General features: G+C 44.1%; 1 protein-coding gene across 2 annotated transcripts in view; it reads left to right on the top strand.

Annotated features, from left to right (window-relative positions):
- glg1a (golgi glycoprotein 1a) overlaps positions 1–16244 on the top strand; it is a 37058-nt gene extending 20814 nt beyond the window's left edge. Inside the window, exons 8-26 of one of the 2 annotated variants that reach the window (XM_065956813.1) lie at positions 88–302; positions 653–774; positions 954–1055; positions 2057–2210; positions 4828–4869; positions 5606–5830; positions 6024–6086; positions 6736–6849; positions 7796–7884; positions 8165–8282; positions 8581–8673; positions 8828–8965; positions 9108–9231; positions 9519–9661; positions 10138–10239; positions 11228–11335; positions 11865–11985; positions 12267–12373; positions 13047–16244. In XM_065956813.1, the coding sequence (XP_065812885.1) occupies positions 88–302; positions 653–774; positions 954–1055; positions 2057–2210; positions 4828–4869; positions 5606–5830; positions 6024–6086; positions 6736–6849; positions 7796–7884; positions 8165–8282; positions 8581–8673; positions 8828–8965; positions 9108–9231; positions 9519–9661; positions 10138–10239; positions 11228–11335; positions 11865–11985; positions 12267–12373; positions 13047–13214 (2348 nt within the window). In that variant the 3' untranslated portion in view covers positions 13215–16244. The remainder of the gene's footprint in view (positions 1–87; positions 303–652; positions 775–953; positions 1056–2056; positions 2211–4827; positions 4870–5605; positions 5831–6023; positions 6087–6735; positions 6850–7795; positions 7885–8164; positions 8283–8580; positions 8674–8827; positions 8966–9107; positions 9232–9518; positions 9662–10137; positions 10240–11227; positions 11336–11864; positions 11986–12266; positions 12374–13046) is intronic. The other variant, XM_065956814.1, reaches the window with a different exon arrangement.
- Positions 16245–16468: the final 224 nt, after the last annotated feature.

The raw sequence follows: 16468 nt of genomic DNA on the forward strand, positions 1-16468 counted from the left end.
GAACACTATTCATGGCTTTTAGGTTTAAGTTGAAGTCGTATTGCATTAAATATTGTGTGATTTTTATACGTCATGTGTGTCGTCCAGGCCGCGTGGTGAACGGCGAGTGTCAGGGCGAGATGATGGATTACAGGCGGATGCTGATGGAGGATTTCTCTCTGAGTCCGGAGATCGTGCTGCACTGCCGCAGCGAGATCGAGGGTCACTGCTCCGGCCTGCACCGAAAAGGACGCACGCTGCACTGCCTGATGAGGGTCGGACGAGGAGACATGGGAGCCATCGACCCCAATTGTCAGAAAGCGGTGAGTCAGCATTAATGCAGACTGAACAGAGATTCAAGCAGAAGCTGTCAGCAGATGTTCATGTTCATTTGATGTAAGTGAGGAGATGTTTGAAGAAAGGAAAGATTAGCTTACTGTGCAGAAGATAAATGTTTCTACTAGTTTCTTTATTCTGAAGCTTTGAGTGTCTGACTCCTGTAGAAGGAAGTGCTCGTCAAAAAAACATATTAACCATCAAACTTCAAATGAAAGGGACTCAGTTCAAGATCAGCTGTTGTCTGAAGTGTTAGAATTTGCTGTGACATTTCCAGCCTTTTTGAATCTTGAGACCTACTCCTGATCTCCGTTGCTGTTTGTTCTTCCATCCTCAGCTCCAGACTCTGATCCAGGAAGCCGACCCCGGAGCAGACTACCGCATCGACCGAGCGCTCAACGAGGCCTGCGAGTCAGTCATCCAGACTGCCTGCAAACACATCCGTAATGGAGACCCCATGTCAGTCCTCCCCCTGATTTCTGTCTTTCATTGTAGAACAGGTTTATTTGAGCTTTGTGGTGCAGCTCATGGATTTTGTAGTTTAAAATGTATTACAGATTTTAGACAAAATAACACAAATGCATCAATCCCAAACAGACTTTAATAAATAGGGTTTTAATTTGACTCATTTTGGGCAGGATCCTGTCGTGTCTGATGGAGCATCTGTACACGGAGAAGATGGTGGAGGACTGTGAGCACAGGCTGCTGGAGCTGCAGTACTTCATCGCCAGAGACTGGAAGTAAGTCCAGCTGAACATAGACCGGAAGTTTCCCTCGAATAAACAGAAATATTTTAGAAGATGTAAACAAAGCAGACAAATTCTTTAACCTACAAGGCCTCACTTAATCCGACTCTCTGGCCTGGTTTATACTTCTGTGTCGACTGTTGGTCTACACTGTAGTGAGCACTACACACTTAGTGTGCGTTAGTGTATCTGTTCATGAAACCACTGCGACTGAAACCGAGCGTCTCATGTTGGAGCTGGAGCGGATGAATGTCGAGCAGCAGTGGATTATTCTGGCCTGTTGCGGTCTTCATTGTGCAGAATTTTGAAATTGGCTGCCATACCAGAAAGGTTGTAAAAACTTCCTCCGGTGTTGAAAAAGGAAGCCAATGCAGTACCTGGAGTGTCCACTAGAGACTGGCTGTTGAAGCACAGGAAGTCTCATACGCACCCATTCTAAAAAGCCTGTTTTTACAGCAGAGATTAACATGTTTACAGCCTGGTTCAAAAAAACAAATAGGTCTGATTAGCTCATGTCTCGATCGACACACACTGTACGGGGGGTGAATGTTTTGATGACTCATCAGTTTTGATTTGATGAAGGATAAGAGTTATTCACAATAAGGCGTGTAGCTGACCTGATTGACAGGCGGGTGCGGTGTAATGGTTTGTCAGGAGTCTTCAAACCCGCCTCAGCTCCAGCTCTCAGCCTGTCGTTAGGTTGACTGAAAGTTAGACTGAGACAGCATTTCCAGCATGGAGACCGCCATCGATGGGACTCCAGCGCCCCCTGCAGAAACAGATGGGTGACGTTACTCTTCGGCTTCGTTTACTTATATTTACAGTCTTTGGTAAATTCACAGACAGGGACAGCGATATCTCGCCGTCAAGGAATCAATCTAAATGAGAAGTGATGAGAGAGGAGCTTGGTTACAGCTCACGGTTTGACAGGAACCTCTGATGAGTCTCAGAAAGTAGTAAACATCCGGTTGTTAACCAGTGCATGTGTTGTTCAGGTTGGATCCCATCTTGTATAAAAAATGTCAGGGGGACGCCGCTCGCCTCTGCCACACTCCCGGCTGGAACGTGACGAGTGAGATGATGCCGCCTGGCGCCATTTTCTCCTGCCTGTACCGCCACGCCTACCGCTCTGTGGAGCAGGGACGGAGGGTGAGTGTCTGCAACGCCTCTGTCCTCTAACACTTGTACATGTTTGATCCGATCTGTGTTAAAGGTTTACTTCACTCACATGACAGAAACGCATCTCACGGCTAAACGAGAGTCTATCAATTCATTTATTGTCCTTTGAACCAGCAGACCTTGTACAGTATCTCAGTTCACAGTGGCTCTCACTTATCAATCTGGTGTAGAAACCAGCGCAGATTTGGGTGTAGAAATCATCGTACGACAGGGTCCATGTGGGACCTATGAAACGTGCGTATCTGGCTGGTCACAGCGTACGCAAGACCAGGTGTTGATAAGTGTGGCGGCTGGAAACGATCGTCATTCAAATACCACGCCCCTATTTATTCACGGTTTAGCTGTCCTTGCCCCCAGAGATTACGGCATGGAGATACGTAATACGGCAAAGAAGAGAAACAAGATGTGACATGAGTGACACCATAACAGAGAAAAGAGGAATAACATTGTGTTGTCTGGCAGCCTGAAATGTAGGATTAAAGAGCTTCAGAAGAAATGCGCCTTCATGGAAATCTCAACAGCGTTGGTTTGGATAACTGAACTCCAGCAGAGTTTTTAATATTTAATTTAACATCCGTGTAATGTACATAATCTTGGCTATAATACACAAATCACAATTTTTTACTTTTACGTTTAAAAAAACCTGGTCAGACTTTAAGATCGCTACAATATAGGCTAGTTTTGCGGGTTTTAAAAGAAGCAGTGACCGGAGGACGGCAGTCGTACCCCACCTGAAATAATCCCAGATCCAGGAGCGAGTGGCTTCTTTCATCAGTACAGCCTCAATATCAGGCACAAGTGGTACAGGCGAACCTGCATCTGTGTCGAATAACTTTGGCTGCACTAACGGGCTCTGTGCTCGCCATTAATGAGACTTTAAAAGAGAAGAGAAACCTGAAACGTCCTACATCACATGAATAAAGTGTTTGATCAAACGCTGTGCAATCTGCACTTCTCATCCGATTAGCCTACTTTCCAAACATAAGAATTTAACACTTACATACAAGAAGGTCCTGACTGTGTTTTACAGCCCCCAGATTTCTTTATTCGTTATTATGTCACATGTAGTCTCTGGCCTATGTGCGTCTGCTGTGCGCAATTACACACGTGGCACATCAGCGTATTTGTTATTTTAATCTCCGGACATACCGTTTAGTTATGATCTAACGTTAATGTTCTGTATTCTTAAATATTTCAGAGGCTAAAAGTTGTATTTAGTATCTCTGGAAGTTTTTATGTCCTTTTCAAGTAACTGTTTGTAGTTTTTCTGTTTTAATTTGTCTCAGTATTTTCTGCAGCGATATTCCTGTGTGCATGAACGTGTAACATGTAAGCCTAATTACCGAAAGCAGCCTCTACTTTACTTTACTTTACTTAATCTTTAAAGTAAATCGATTAAACAAACATTAAATCATCAAATATAACACACAACTAAAGAAATCACCTGACAGCTCGTGATGCTCAACATTATTTAAAAAGCAATGTAGTCTACAGAGATCGTTAGAGGTGGAGCGTGATATAAAATACATTTTAGATATCTTACCTGACAGTAAATCTGTGAACCTCTATTTGCCTTTCTTAGCAAGCAGATTCGCTGCAGCGCAAGTCCACACTGAGTTGAAAACGTGCGTACACGAGCTGAGACCTGGCGTGGGATTTGAGCGTACCCTCCGCTCACGTCCAAATTGATAAGTGCCGAACTTTGCGTGGAAATGAGCGTACACCCATTTTTCTGCCGTACGTACGTTGATAAGTGAGGGCCATTGTGAGAAACCTGATCATTGCAGAAGTCCTGACACACCAGTCAAATCATTGTTTTTTTAAAGATGTGCTAAAGTCTCCAGTCAATATACAGTCACGGCTGTATTCTGTTTTTTTCTTAAAGGTCACATATTATACAAAATCCATTATACACTAATATGTGTCTCTAGTCTGTCTACAAACCCCCCAATGACGAGAAAAGTCCATCCTCTGCGTATTTAGCCTGCTCCACTTTTCAGAAAATGTGTGCTCAAACAGGCCGTATGGAGATTTCCCTTCATGACATCACAAAAGGCAGTAACCCCTCCCCCAGGTGGGTGACACTCCCACAGCTAGGTGTTTGTTCTGCCCTCTGAGTCTGCCTTCTCAACGTAAACAATAGGACATGGAGCTGGAAAGCCAGTGACACCCAAGCCCTTCCAGAGAGGGGGCGTGGTCAGACACAGCTCATTTACATTTAAAGGTACAGACACAAAAACAGCCTGTTCTGAGCAGGGCTGAAATAGAGGGGTTTATAGGCATGATCAAATACAGGATCAGAGTGGATTTAGAACAAGAAACTTCACACACATGTTGTGAGGAGCTCTGAGACTTATTTATACTGATTGAAGAGGAGGAGAATATGTGACCTTTAACTCATAACTACTGGGGACTAAAATGTCGACTGAGCAGTAATAAAGCAGTCATCTGGAAGTGATTTCATGTCCACCAAACAAACTGAAAGCAGCACAATACAGCACAGCCACAATATGACGATAGCTGAAGATGTGATGACTAATGTAGAAAGCCTGTAAACGTTGTCACTGACCAGAGAATATCGTCGTAGCTCCCCGATGGAGCATCTGAAGCAGAAACCAAGGGAGTGACTGTGAGTACGTCCTGCTGCTGAACCAATGATGATCACTATAAATCACAGGGAACTCAACACGCCTGTCACTGTGACTGGTGGTCTGAGGGAGTCAGTGATTGTGTTCCTTTAATTTCAATCTGGTATTGATGCATGTGGGGAGATGATTTAAAGAGTAATTGTTGGAGTGAAATGAGCCGCTGAGCTTCAATGTGATGAATCGATGTGAATAATGAAAAACATTTTTGTTTGTGGATCAAATTTAAGTTTCTTTAAAATCAGAATCTATGTGTGTTCTCTGTCCTTAAAGCGATGCTCCACAGACATATTGTTATTGTAAGTTTCAGAGTTAGCTTGATTAGCATGGCGTATCCCTAATGTATAGATATTTTGATTTAAATTTTTGCTTGCGGCCGCCCCCCTAATATAATGGTAGGGGAAACACTGATGTAAACCGGTGGACTCCTGCGTTGTGTTGAGATGTTGTTCTGAATGATGCTGCACGGTACAGGACAACTTTGCCTTGTGTGAGTGCATCCTAAGATCCTTTGGCTATGTTCACTTTTAAGATACAGCCCCATCTTCTACTCTGGCCAGCATGTTAGCCTTTATATATTTTAATCAGCCTTTAAAGTCAGATTCTTCGGGACAGAATCGGTTAAAGTTGGAGTATCACTTAAAGGATTGTTTTGAAACATTAAAAGTCAAAGTGAGATATTCTACTTTTCTCTAACCTGCCATGGCGTCTCCTGTGCAGCTCTCCAGGGACTGTAAGGTGGAGGTGCAGCGGATTCTCCACCAGAGGGCGCTGGACGTGAAGCTGGACCCTGAGCTGCAGAAGCGCTGCATGACTGACCTGGGGAAGTGGTGCAGCGAGAAGACAGAGGCCGGCCAGGAGCTGGAGTGTCTGCAGGATCACCTGGAGGATCTGGTGTCCGACTGCAGAGACGTGGTGGGGAACCTGACGGAGATGGAGTCAGAGGTAACTCCACACCTGCTGCTGATGCTACCCATAATGCAACACTCTTAACTTGTTTCTCTTGGTGTTTTACATCCAGCCAATTCCTGAGAGTTTCAACGTTTCTAACCAATGTGTTGTCTGCTCCCGATGGTGATCTTAGCAGGTTTTAGAAGAACTGACTGAATTCTTTGTCCTCTGTTTGTTCCTTGTTCAGGATATTCAGATTGAGGCGCTGCTGATGAGAGCCTGTGACCCCATCATCCAGGCCCACTGCCACGTAAGTCCACACCCAGACTATCTCATCCAGTTTGAGCTCGAGTAACAGAATACTTTTTTAAACATTTCTCAACATGTCTGCTGCTCTTAAAAAATGTCATCAAAGAATGAAATTTCAAAAAGAAACACGCAAACGTCCGATGTGACGTCGCATCCCGCATGTTTGCATGCTCGCTGTCCACACTGCAGCCGTTAAATATTTACTTCTCTGCCGCTCACTGGATTTAAGTTTCCTCTTGCTAACAGTTTGACATCTAGTGGACAAACTGAAGTATGGTGCTTTGTGTTGTTGATTCAAAATCACAACACTTGATACGAGTGAAAGCTCAACATTTTAATCATGATGAGGATATTGTTAATGCACCACTTTTGTGTTAGGACTGTTAAGACAGTCTATGAGAAGCAGAAATGTTGTGTGGAAGACGAGTTGGAGGTTTATCCAACTTTTCTTGTCATTTGATGTCCATTGTTAAAAATAATGGATCAAAAACAGACACACAGGATGTTGTTTTCAATTATTAAAAAGCTCTATGTTTTTTAACCCTTTTCTCTCTCTCCGTCTCTCTCTCCTCTCTGTGTGTGTCTCTCTCTCTCTCTCTGTCTCTCTGTCTCTCTGTCTTTCTCTCTCTTTCTCGTCTTGTGTTTTTCAGGAGTTGGCTGATAATCAGATCGACACCGGGGATCTGATGGAGTGTTTGGTTCAGAACAAACATCAGAAGGAGATGAACGAGAAGTGTGCGGTGGGAGTGACGCACTTCCAGCTGGTGAGCAAACAGACACATGTTTGTTTTTAACTGACCAGGGTTACTGGCTATGGAAGCAGGACACGATGGTTTTCATCTTTCATTAATGGATTTGGTAGCTTGGTCTCCAACACTTCAGGAAGTGGTGGAAAATGTGGAACAGTGTTTTTAATGATGTCACACTTAAACGTGTCATCGTGTCCACTCTCCAAAAATGTTCAGTTTAACGTCATGAAGAAGAGAAACAGGAAGTGACCTCTTTATGAAGTTGGAAACTGACTCGTTTTCTACACTCAGAATGATTATTGGATTATCAAAATAGTGGGTGATTTTTTGGAATGGTTGCAACTAATCAATTTAGTGTTCCAGTGATTTACAAAATAAGAGCGTGTGAATGGTTTTTATCTCTAGTGAGAAATTCTTAAATATTAGGGCTGTCAAACTTTTCATTCAATTTTAACCTGATTCATCACATTTTAATCAGTTTAAAAATATAAGTTGTTAGGCTTTTATTTTGAAATTTGTGTACTGTCTTAAGCTGAGAATCGATACTTCAGAATCAGAATCGGGTTTTTATTGCCAAGTACATTTACACATGCAAGGAATTTGACTTGGTGTATTGGTGCTAAACAATTAACAAGGAAATAAAGCAGAACTAGCAACAAATTAAATAATACAGTATAAGAAGCTATTACAATATATAAAATAGAAAATGTTAAAAATGTAAAATATAAAAAAATGATATAAAACACAAAATGTACAAAAGGTGCAATGTAAGAGCTGGGCAGTGGACAATGAGAAAAAATCTTGTTGTGTGCTTTTATTTTGAAATACAGTAAGTAGCTTTGGGTAGATGTGCGGTTAGGACATGAAATTAAGCACAGAAACAGGAAGTGGTTAGCGATCCTCTGTAATAAACGCACACTAACCAGCTGCTCTGTGTTCCCGTCCGTCTTTCTGTCCACAGATTCAGATCAAGGATTTCCGTTTCTCCTACAAGTTCAAGACGGCGTGTAAGGAGGACGTCCTCAAACTGTGTCCCAACATCAAGAAGAAGTAAGCGACATGTAAACATAGTCAGAGATTACAGAGTGATCGATTACCTGTGTCACATATGATGATGATAGCAGCGCCTTTTATAACAAGACAGAAGAGCGAGCAGGACACTCTGACGGAAACCGTCCAATGGGTGATTGCCGTTCTAGAGGCTCAGGAGGCAGAATGTTGTCGCTGAATTTATTCAATGATCGTACAGTAACAAAGAAACCACATTTCTGTTTCATGTCCTTGTCTTATCGCAGCGTATTTAACTCCTCATCGTCTTTCTGTCGCTCAGGGTCGACGTGGTGATCTGCCTCAGCACCACGGTGAGGAACGACACCCTGCAGGACGCCAAGGAGCAGCGCGTGTCCGTCAAGTGTCGCAAACAGCTGCGGGTGGAGGAGGTGGAGATGGTACGCTGTGACACGAAGCTACAAGATCAGAAAACATTCTGTTTATGTCTGGGTGTTTACAAGAAGTCAGCGGATTTGATGTGTTGTTTTTCAAACCGCAGAATAACTCAAACATTGTAAATCTTCAGAAACAGCAAACAGATGGTTTCTAAAGCTTCTACTCTTCTTATCTGAGCTCTGATGGTTGTTATCTGTCTCCAGTCGCTCTGAGTTTCTTATTCCTCGCCGGCACGGATCAGAAGTTTCCGTGCAGGCGAGTTTTCTCTAAATCCACTAAATCCTTCCTGAATGTCTGCAGTCTGAGGATATCCGCCTGGAGCCCGAGCTGTACGACTCCTGCAAGCAGGACATCACCAGACTGTGTCAGAACATCGCCTTTGGAAACGCACAGGTCAGCAGCTCCACAATCAATCCTTCACTAGTCAAAGCTGCAACACGTTTGTTAATCAAGTCTGTGTGATCTGAGAAATACTTTGAGGTTTAAGAAGAGGCGGTGATCGTCTCGTGCATTTCATGATCAACTCTCATCCTCACTTTCTCTGCAGGTAATCGAGTGTCTGAAGGAGAACAAACTTCAGCTGACTCAGCGCTGCCACCAGCGGATCTTTAAGCTGCAGGAGACGGAGATGGTCGATCCTGAGCTGGACTACCAGCTGATGAGAGTCTGCAAGCACATGATCAGGGTAGGCCAATAAAACCAGATCAGATTGATCTTAATGGTGACAAAACAGCGTCATAAAAAGTCTCCAAGTTGTGACATTTTGCCGACACGAGTTAGACCACTTGTTCCGGTCTATGACGTCGTTTGATGTGTGTTCGTTTCAGCGTTTCTGCACGGAGTCGGAGGGAAAGAATGTCCTTCAGTGTCTGAAACAGAACAAGAACAGCGAGCTGATGGACCCCAAATGTAAACAGACGATCACCAAGAGACAGATCACCCAGAACACAGGTACACACACACACACACACACACACACACACACACACACACACACACACACACACACACACACACACACACACACACACACACACACACACACTAACAGACACACACACAGAGACACACACAGACAAACACGCACAGACACACACACACACACACACACACACACACACACACACACTCAGACTCACACACAGACAGTAACGCACAGACACACATGCAAAAAATATAAATATGACATCACTGCTACAAGTATACCTGCTTTAGTGTGTGTGTGCGTGCGTGTCCAGACTACAGGCTGAACCCGGTCCTCAGGAAGGCGTGTAAAGCCGACATCCCCAAGTTCTGTCAGCCGATCCTGAACAAGGCGACGGCGGACAGCGAGCTGGAGGGTCAGGTCATCTCCTGCCTGAAACTGAAATATGCCGACCAGGTTAGCGACACACACACAGAGCAGCTACACTGTAAAGCTCACACTGTGTATAACTTTATAGCGTTACATATTATTTGCAGAAAAATCCCCCTCTTGGTGAGCCGGGAATCTGGCCGAATATTTCTGCCTTTTAATAAGGCAGTTTTGTCTTACCACTGTAACTTTTGCTGCTTTGCTAAAGTGCTCATGATGGATAGGCCGGGTCTTTGTAATATAGCAATAAGTAAGGTCTTTTTACCTGCTTTTTGTGAGGCAGGTAAAGTGTCTCGAGATAACACTTGTTATGAGTTTACGCTATACAAATAAAGATTGATTGATTGATGAATACAGGTTTTATTTAAAGGGTGGCTCATTAAATGACGAGCTACTTCATCCGTCTGATGCCTCGCAGTCAGTCGGCCTCTGATGAAGAACCTTGAGTGTGGAAAGTTTTTGAAGTCAATATTCAGGCCTTTTATTTGTTTGTGTTGTGACAGCGTTTGTCTCCAGACTGTGAGGACCAGATCCGGGTCATCCTGCAGGAGTCAGCACTCGACTACAGACTGGACCCTCAGCTGCAGCTGCACTGCACTCAAGAGGTGCACACCTTTCTGCTCTCTTACGCACATACAGCTTCATACGTACTGCAGAAAATATACCGCAAATAAGGAAGATACAGAGGTTATAATTCAAGAAGTAAGACGACTGGGTTTAAAGGTTTTGGATAAAGGACTGTGAGGAACTGAAATCTTTTCACTTGAATTGCAGTGTGTCCTTCTTGCTAGCAGGGGGCGATAGTTAACTGTTTTATTGACTGATGAGGGGAACAAACTGCAGCTTTCATTGGTAGTTCAGGTGAAAAGCAGCGTAAAGTTTTATATTTTTAACTTTTAGTCTACAAATAGAGAAGATAATGATCATGTTTAAACTCTCTCACATCATCTTTAGACTCCTTCCTTTTTTTGGAAACAATGGTTTTAGTTTTAGATCTTAAATTCATCAGATTAAATCTTTTTTGATTTAAGAATATATTTAAAAGGGAGTCATGTAAAGATTAAAAGTGCTGTCTGTTCTTAAATTAATTTGTTCAGACATCAGAAGATAGTTAGATTAATGCAACGATCATTAAAGAGCATGACAAGTAAAATATTATCCAGTTAAGGTCACTGAGGTTTAAATATCCCAACATATCGGCGAGTTTTCAGAACAAAGATCAAATCAAGCCGAGGAGTTCAGTTTGTTGAATTCTTTAATTTGTGTGTCAGAAGTTTACATGAAAAAACATCCGGACAAAAACAAATTATTTCCACCGCAGTCCTTTAAACTTTCAAGATTGAATAATGTGTGCACAAAGGGAATAAAATGATGTCACTGGCATAGTTTCGAGAAAATAAATCAAAGAGGTAGCCTGGTGGTGAGTCGGTTAGTTTGCATGCCCATGTAGGCTACAGTCCTCAAAGCCGACAGCCAAGGTACGATTCTGACCTCCTATCGGCATGTCACTCCCTGGTTTCTGACTCTCTCCGTGTGTTTGTGTGTGTTTGTGTGTGTTTGTGTGTGTTTGTGTGTGTTTGTGTGCGTGTTCAGATTTCCACGCTGTGTCCCGAGGAGGCGGCAGCTCAGGAGCAGACGGGGCAGGTGGAGGAGTGTCTGAAGGTGAACCTGCTGAAGATCAAACAGGAAGGATGCAAGAAGGTAAATAAACTCACCGCTGCCTTCAGTGACCAACGAGGGGGAAAGTAAATCCCAGCTTTGTGATGTAACATCTGCACAGAAGCTACTTTATTTTCATTTTTCTCCACTGGCATGAGAAGACAACTACTCATATTTTAAAGAATTTCAGTTTTTTAACACCGATCTCGTTAAATTTTTTCTGGCATCAAAGTATTAAATATCTTTCTCTGCCTCATCCTTCTTTTCCTACTCCTCTCTCCAACCTTTAAATATTTCATCCTTTTCTTCCCCCTCCCCCTCCTCCTCCTTCCCCCTCCTCCTCCTCCTCTTTCCCCCTCCTCCTCCTCGTCCTCCTCCTCTCCCTCCTCATCCTCATCCTCCTGCTCGTCCTCCTCTTCCTTCTCCTCCTCCTTCTCTTCTTCCTCTTCCTCCTCCTCCTCCTCTCCCTCCTCGTCCTCCCCTCGTCCTCTTCCTCCTCCTCCTCCTCTTCCTCCTTGTCCCCCTCCTCCTCCTCCTCCTCCTCCTCCTCCTCCTTGTCCTCCTCCTGTAGGAGGTGTTGAACATGTTGAAGGAGAGTAAAGCGGACATCTTCGTCGACCCTGTCCTCCACACGGCCTGCGCTCTGGACATCAAACATCAGTGTGCAGCCATCCCACCTGGCAGGGGGCGCCGTGAGTACCTCTAGATGGTTAGAGAGGATAGAGGATAGGTTGGGGTTTCATGTGTTTAATGTGGCACATTATTCCTTTTATACAGAGAATAAATAAGAAAATTTTAGTTAGCGCCTTGATTCTCCTGCAGCTGAAAGATAAGTCTTTCCTCTTTGTGTGTTTGTTTCTGACGTTATGATATAAGTTGTAGAAAATGTGGCGTCCAGGCAGCAGCAGTGGTGGCGGAGGCTTCTTTACACAAACCCCTGAAAACAAGTTGACGTGTTGTGTTGTTTCCTCAGAGATGTCGTGTCTGATGGAGGCGCTGCAGGACAAACGTGTTCGTCTGCAGCCCGAGTGCAAGAAGAGACTTCAGGATCGCATTGACATGTGGAGCTACGCTGCCAAGGTACACTGACCGCAGTGTCCTCACCTGTCAGAGAAAAACCCTCTGAACACTGTGAAAACACACGCAGGGGATGTGACACACACACACACACACACACACACACACACACACACACACACAGGCATGTAGCAGACAAGTTTCCTCCCATTCTGTAGGGTTGGCTGCACATTATCAACTGATTTTTAGGATGAATGACATTTATAAACTTCTTCCTCCATCTGGTCCTTTGTCCTGTCATTATTTACTGGTCTTCCTTTAAGCTTTTCGATGATGTCATGAAAGCGTGCACAGTTTCTTTAATGAACGGTTTATGACACAAGCTCCCTGAAATCAAACATTAAAAAAAATATATACATATTTTTAAATTAGGTTAACAAGCTCAGTTGGTAGAGTCAGTGGTCTCTCAACCTGAAGGTCGAGGGTTCGATCCCCAGCTCCTGCAGCCATATCTGATGTGTCCTTGGGCGAGACACTAAACCCCAAGTTGCTCCCGCTGCTTCGTGGTCAGCGTGTCAGACGCCCCTAAAAGTGTTTGAGTAATCAGAAGACTAGAAAAGAACGATACAAGCTCTAGTCTGTTTAGTTTATTTGAATACTTATGAGCTGAGCTGCATGTAGCAGAGCAGCACCGTCACCCGTGGTCTCACACTCTCCTGTCTCCACCTCCTGTCAGGTGGCTCCCGCTGAGGGTTTCTCAGACCTCGCCATGCAGGTGATGACATCACCATCCAAGAACTACATCCTGACTGTGATTGGTGCGGGCGTGGCGGTGCTCTTCCTGATGGGGCTCCTCTGCGGCAGAATCACCAAACGCGTCACTCAGGAGCTGAAGGACAGGTAGACCCCGCCCACTCCGGGGTCAGGACACGCCCATGGGAGAAACAACCACAGCTGAAAAAAAAAAACAAGAAAACCTCCCCCCCTCCTCGTCAAAACACTCCCACCCTGGGCTCTTTTTTTTCTGCAATCGCCGGAATGACATTACCCACAATCCTGCAGGAGGAGGTGGGCTTTATCAGCGACTCATCTGCTCTTCCTGTCTATAAGCCCCACCCACTTTTCTTCTTTTTTTATTTCCTCTCTTCCTGAACAGTCCTCCTGCAGTTTAACAGCACACTCACTCATCAGTGCAGATGCAGTATGTTTCCTCTTCTGTTTGTTCTCCTGTCGGGAGGAGGGGGAGGGGGAGGGGTGGCGGGGGGTGTATGGTTTTGGGGGTGACAGATAAATAAAGGGGGGAGGAGAGGGAGGCAAATTCAACCGTTTAAAGTGTAAATGTGTAGAAATTGGGATGGGAAATGCTCATGTATAGAGCTGTTTAATGACTCCATATTTGCGTGACTACAGAGCGAGTGTTTGTGAGCGAGCAAGTGTGTGAGAGTGCGAGAAAAAGCGAGTGTGTGTGTGATCTAAATTGTCTTTCTACGGTCATATTGTTCTCGTTTGTGCTCCTGCTTAAATGGTTTTTGAGGGTTCGTTTGACTCTGGAATTTTTTTTTTTTTTTTTTTTGGCTGATGTGTGTTCGTTTGATTTTATCGCCATGGGACTGCCAGGCAGGCGGTGCCAACCAGCCAGCCCTCCGCATCACAAAACCCAAAACACTCCACTGCAGCTCGCTTCAAGCTCCTCCCACGTCAGGAATGATTTGATTAACTTTTCACACGGCAAATCTCCTTTTATGCAGTCTGATTATCTTTTTTCTTTTTTCCCAGCCCAACCTGTGCCATAAACGCATCACGTTGTTGGATATCACACCTTACGATGTTTCCATCACACCGTCTACTTTTCTAGAGGGGCTGTTTACGCGCTGGTTGGTACTTTAAAGCTCAAAACAATGCAGGAGAGAGAGAGAGAGAGACAAATAAAAGAAATGAAAAGATTCTAGATTATTATAGAGATGTGAACATTTTTGTGTAAAGATGATACTGGAATCATTGCACATTTTTCATTAATTTTTTTTTATATCTATAAATATATATATATTGTTTTGTCATAGCCTTATTTATTTGTTTACTAATGGTCAAAGTTTTTTTTTTCTATGATTTGAATGTTCTCTGGTTGCCTTTTTTTCTTCAGCGAGCGATCCAGCGTCCCTCCTTCCTGCAGGAGGATTAGAAATGGGGGGGGGGGGGGGGGGGGGGGGGGTATGGGGGAGGATGCATGTGGAGGAAGTTTGGCGTCCTCCGGGCATCAACCTGCTTCAGAAGCTAAATGATGTTTTTTTTTTTTATGCATGGATGTGGATGCCTCTCGGGGTTTTCAGACCAAAAGTGAAGCCAACATTTTGTACACACGGATACAAAGCAAACGTAACGATGCTAGTTCATGTAAATGTAACACATTCACACCAGGCGACCATTTTTAACTCCAGCTAAGATTTATTTAAAGCTCTGTTGGATGAGTTTTGAGATTCTCCTGACATCCAGCAGAAGACGGTCCATCCAAACCCTGTTCAAAAAAACATGCGATTTTTGTTTGTAATATGTCAGATGGATCCGGCAAAGAGGTTGGGTTGTCACGACACCAGAATGTTAAACTCAGATACGATGCTTTTTAAAATCGATATCCATACCCGTTCTGATGCCACAATTGGATCGTTTCTCATTTTCAATGATCAAAAAGTTGCAGGCCGACTACTACAGATTCATTCCTCTCGTACGCAACTGTCGTATGAAATGGAGGAAATGTTTTCTCCACTGTGTGTAACTAGGTGTGTGTGTCTGTATTAACTGAAACACACACGGAGGGCTCGCTGATCTGGGGTTTGCAAATCCAGAAAAAGACGTTTGCAACATTTTTTTCTGTCTTCTACTTCGCGCGTCTTTTTCATCCTTCTCTTTCCCGATTCTTCTCTGACTTGAATTTCGGTTTTATAAAACGCAGCGAGCTGTCACTGTTACCTACTTGTGTGCGAAAATCACGCGGCCTTTTGTGCTGTTGAAGAGTCCGCCTCGTCTGCTACTCGATCAAGATGAGGTCGAGAAATGTTCAGATTGTCTTTGTACTTGAAGTGTCCTGCATTTCGCCTTATTGTCAGCGTGGATGCACTTAACATGGCTGATATGGGAGAAGTCGAGATGATTCTGGCTTCCTGTGGTCTCTGGTTAGTTTGTGGTCGGAGGTGATTCTGTTCGGCTGCAGGTTTGCACTCAAGGTTTTCTGTTGTACCGTGAATCGGAGAATCGGGATCTTTATGTTCTCTGTGTGAATCCAGAAGCCTTCTCGTGTGCCCTGGAACACAAAAGAGCGCCCCCCCCCCCTCTCCCGGCCCCGCCCCCCCCAGCTCGATCATGTGTACATGTGTACTATACTGAGTGATGACATACTGTAAACTACGTACGTGCAGTTTTTTGTTTTCTAACTGTGGAAGCTTGCTGTGGTGAGCACTGCCCTCCTGCTTGTAAATGAGACGTCCTGATTCGTTGAAAATGCCTTTAATTTTTCTTTCTCCATCTGACGTCATCAAAGCGTGCCTACTCGCCGTCCCACCGAGGGATCCCGCTGTACAGAACACCCCAGCAGAGGAGCACGTGGGCCTGTGTGTGTGTGTGTGTGTGAGACTGAGATCATGAGTGCATCTGTTTGTGTGTGTGTGTCGCCCACCGATGCTGTGCGATCTCCGCTCGGTTCCTCGCTGTTCTCGTCGTCCCGAGCGATGCTGACTTGAACATCTTGTTTTAAAGTTTGTGCTGATTTAAAGATGTTTTTGTAAACAATGTTTTGTGTCTGAATCCGCGGAGCTCCTGATCATCTGATTTTTTTTTTTCTTCCCTCTGTCCACTTTTCTTTTTTTGGTTTCTTTTTGTTGTCGTTCTGTACAGATGAAAATTGGACAGTTTGTTAATAATAATAAAGTCTGCAAGGTTTCTATCCTGTTGTCCCAGCTCTTCATTTCAACAGAGCATGTTGCCTGAAGTGTCTTGGTACTTCCTGACTTTTGATAAATCCAATGTATAAACCCGAGTGTGTGTGTGTGTGAGATCTATATGTAGACATACATCTGTGTGTTTTCTCTCTTGTACGTGTGTGAGACATACTGTGTAAATGTACATTGCTATACGTCTGTGTGCGTGTATATACTCTATGTGTGTGTG

The sequence above is a fragment of the Labrus bergylta genome, chromosome 7, assembly GCF_963930695.1.
Source record: "Labrus bergylta chromosome 7, fLabBer1.1, whole genome shotgun sequence".
Lineage (NCBI taxonomy): Eukaryota > Metazoa > Chordata > Actinopteri > Labriformes > Labridae > Labrus > Labrus bergylta.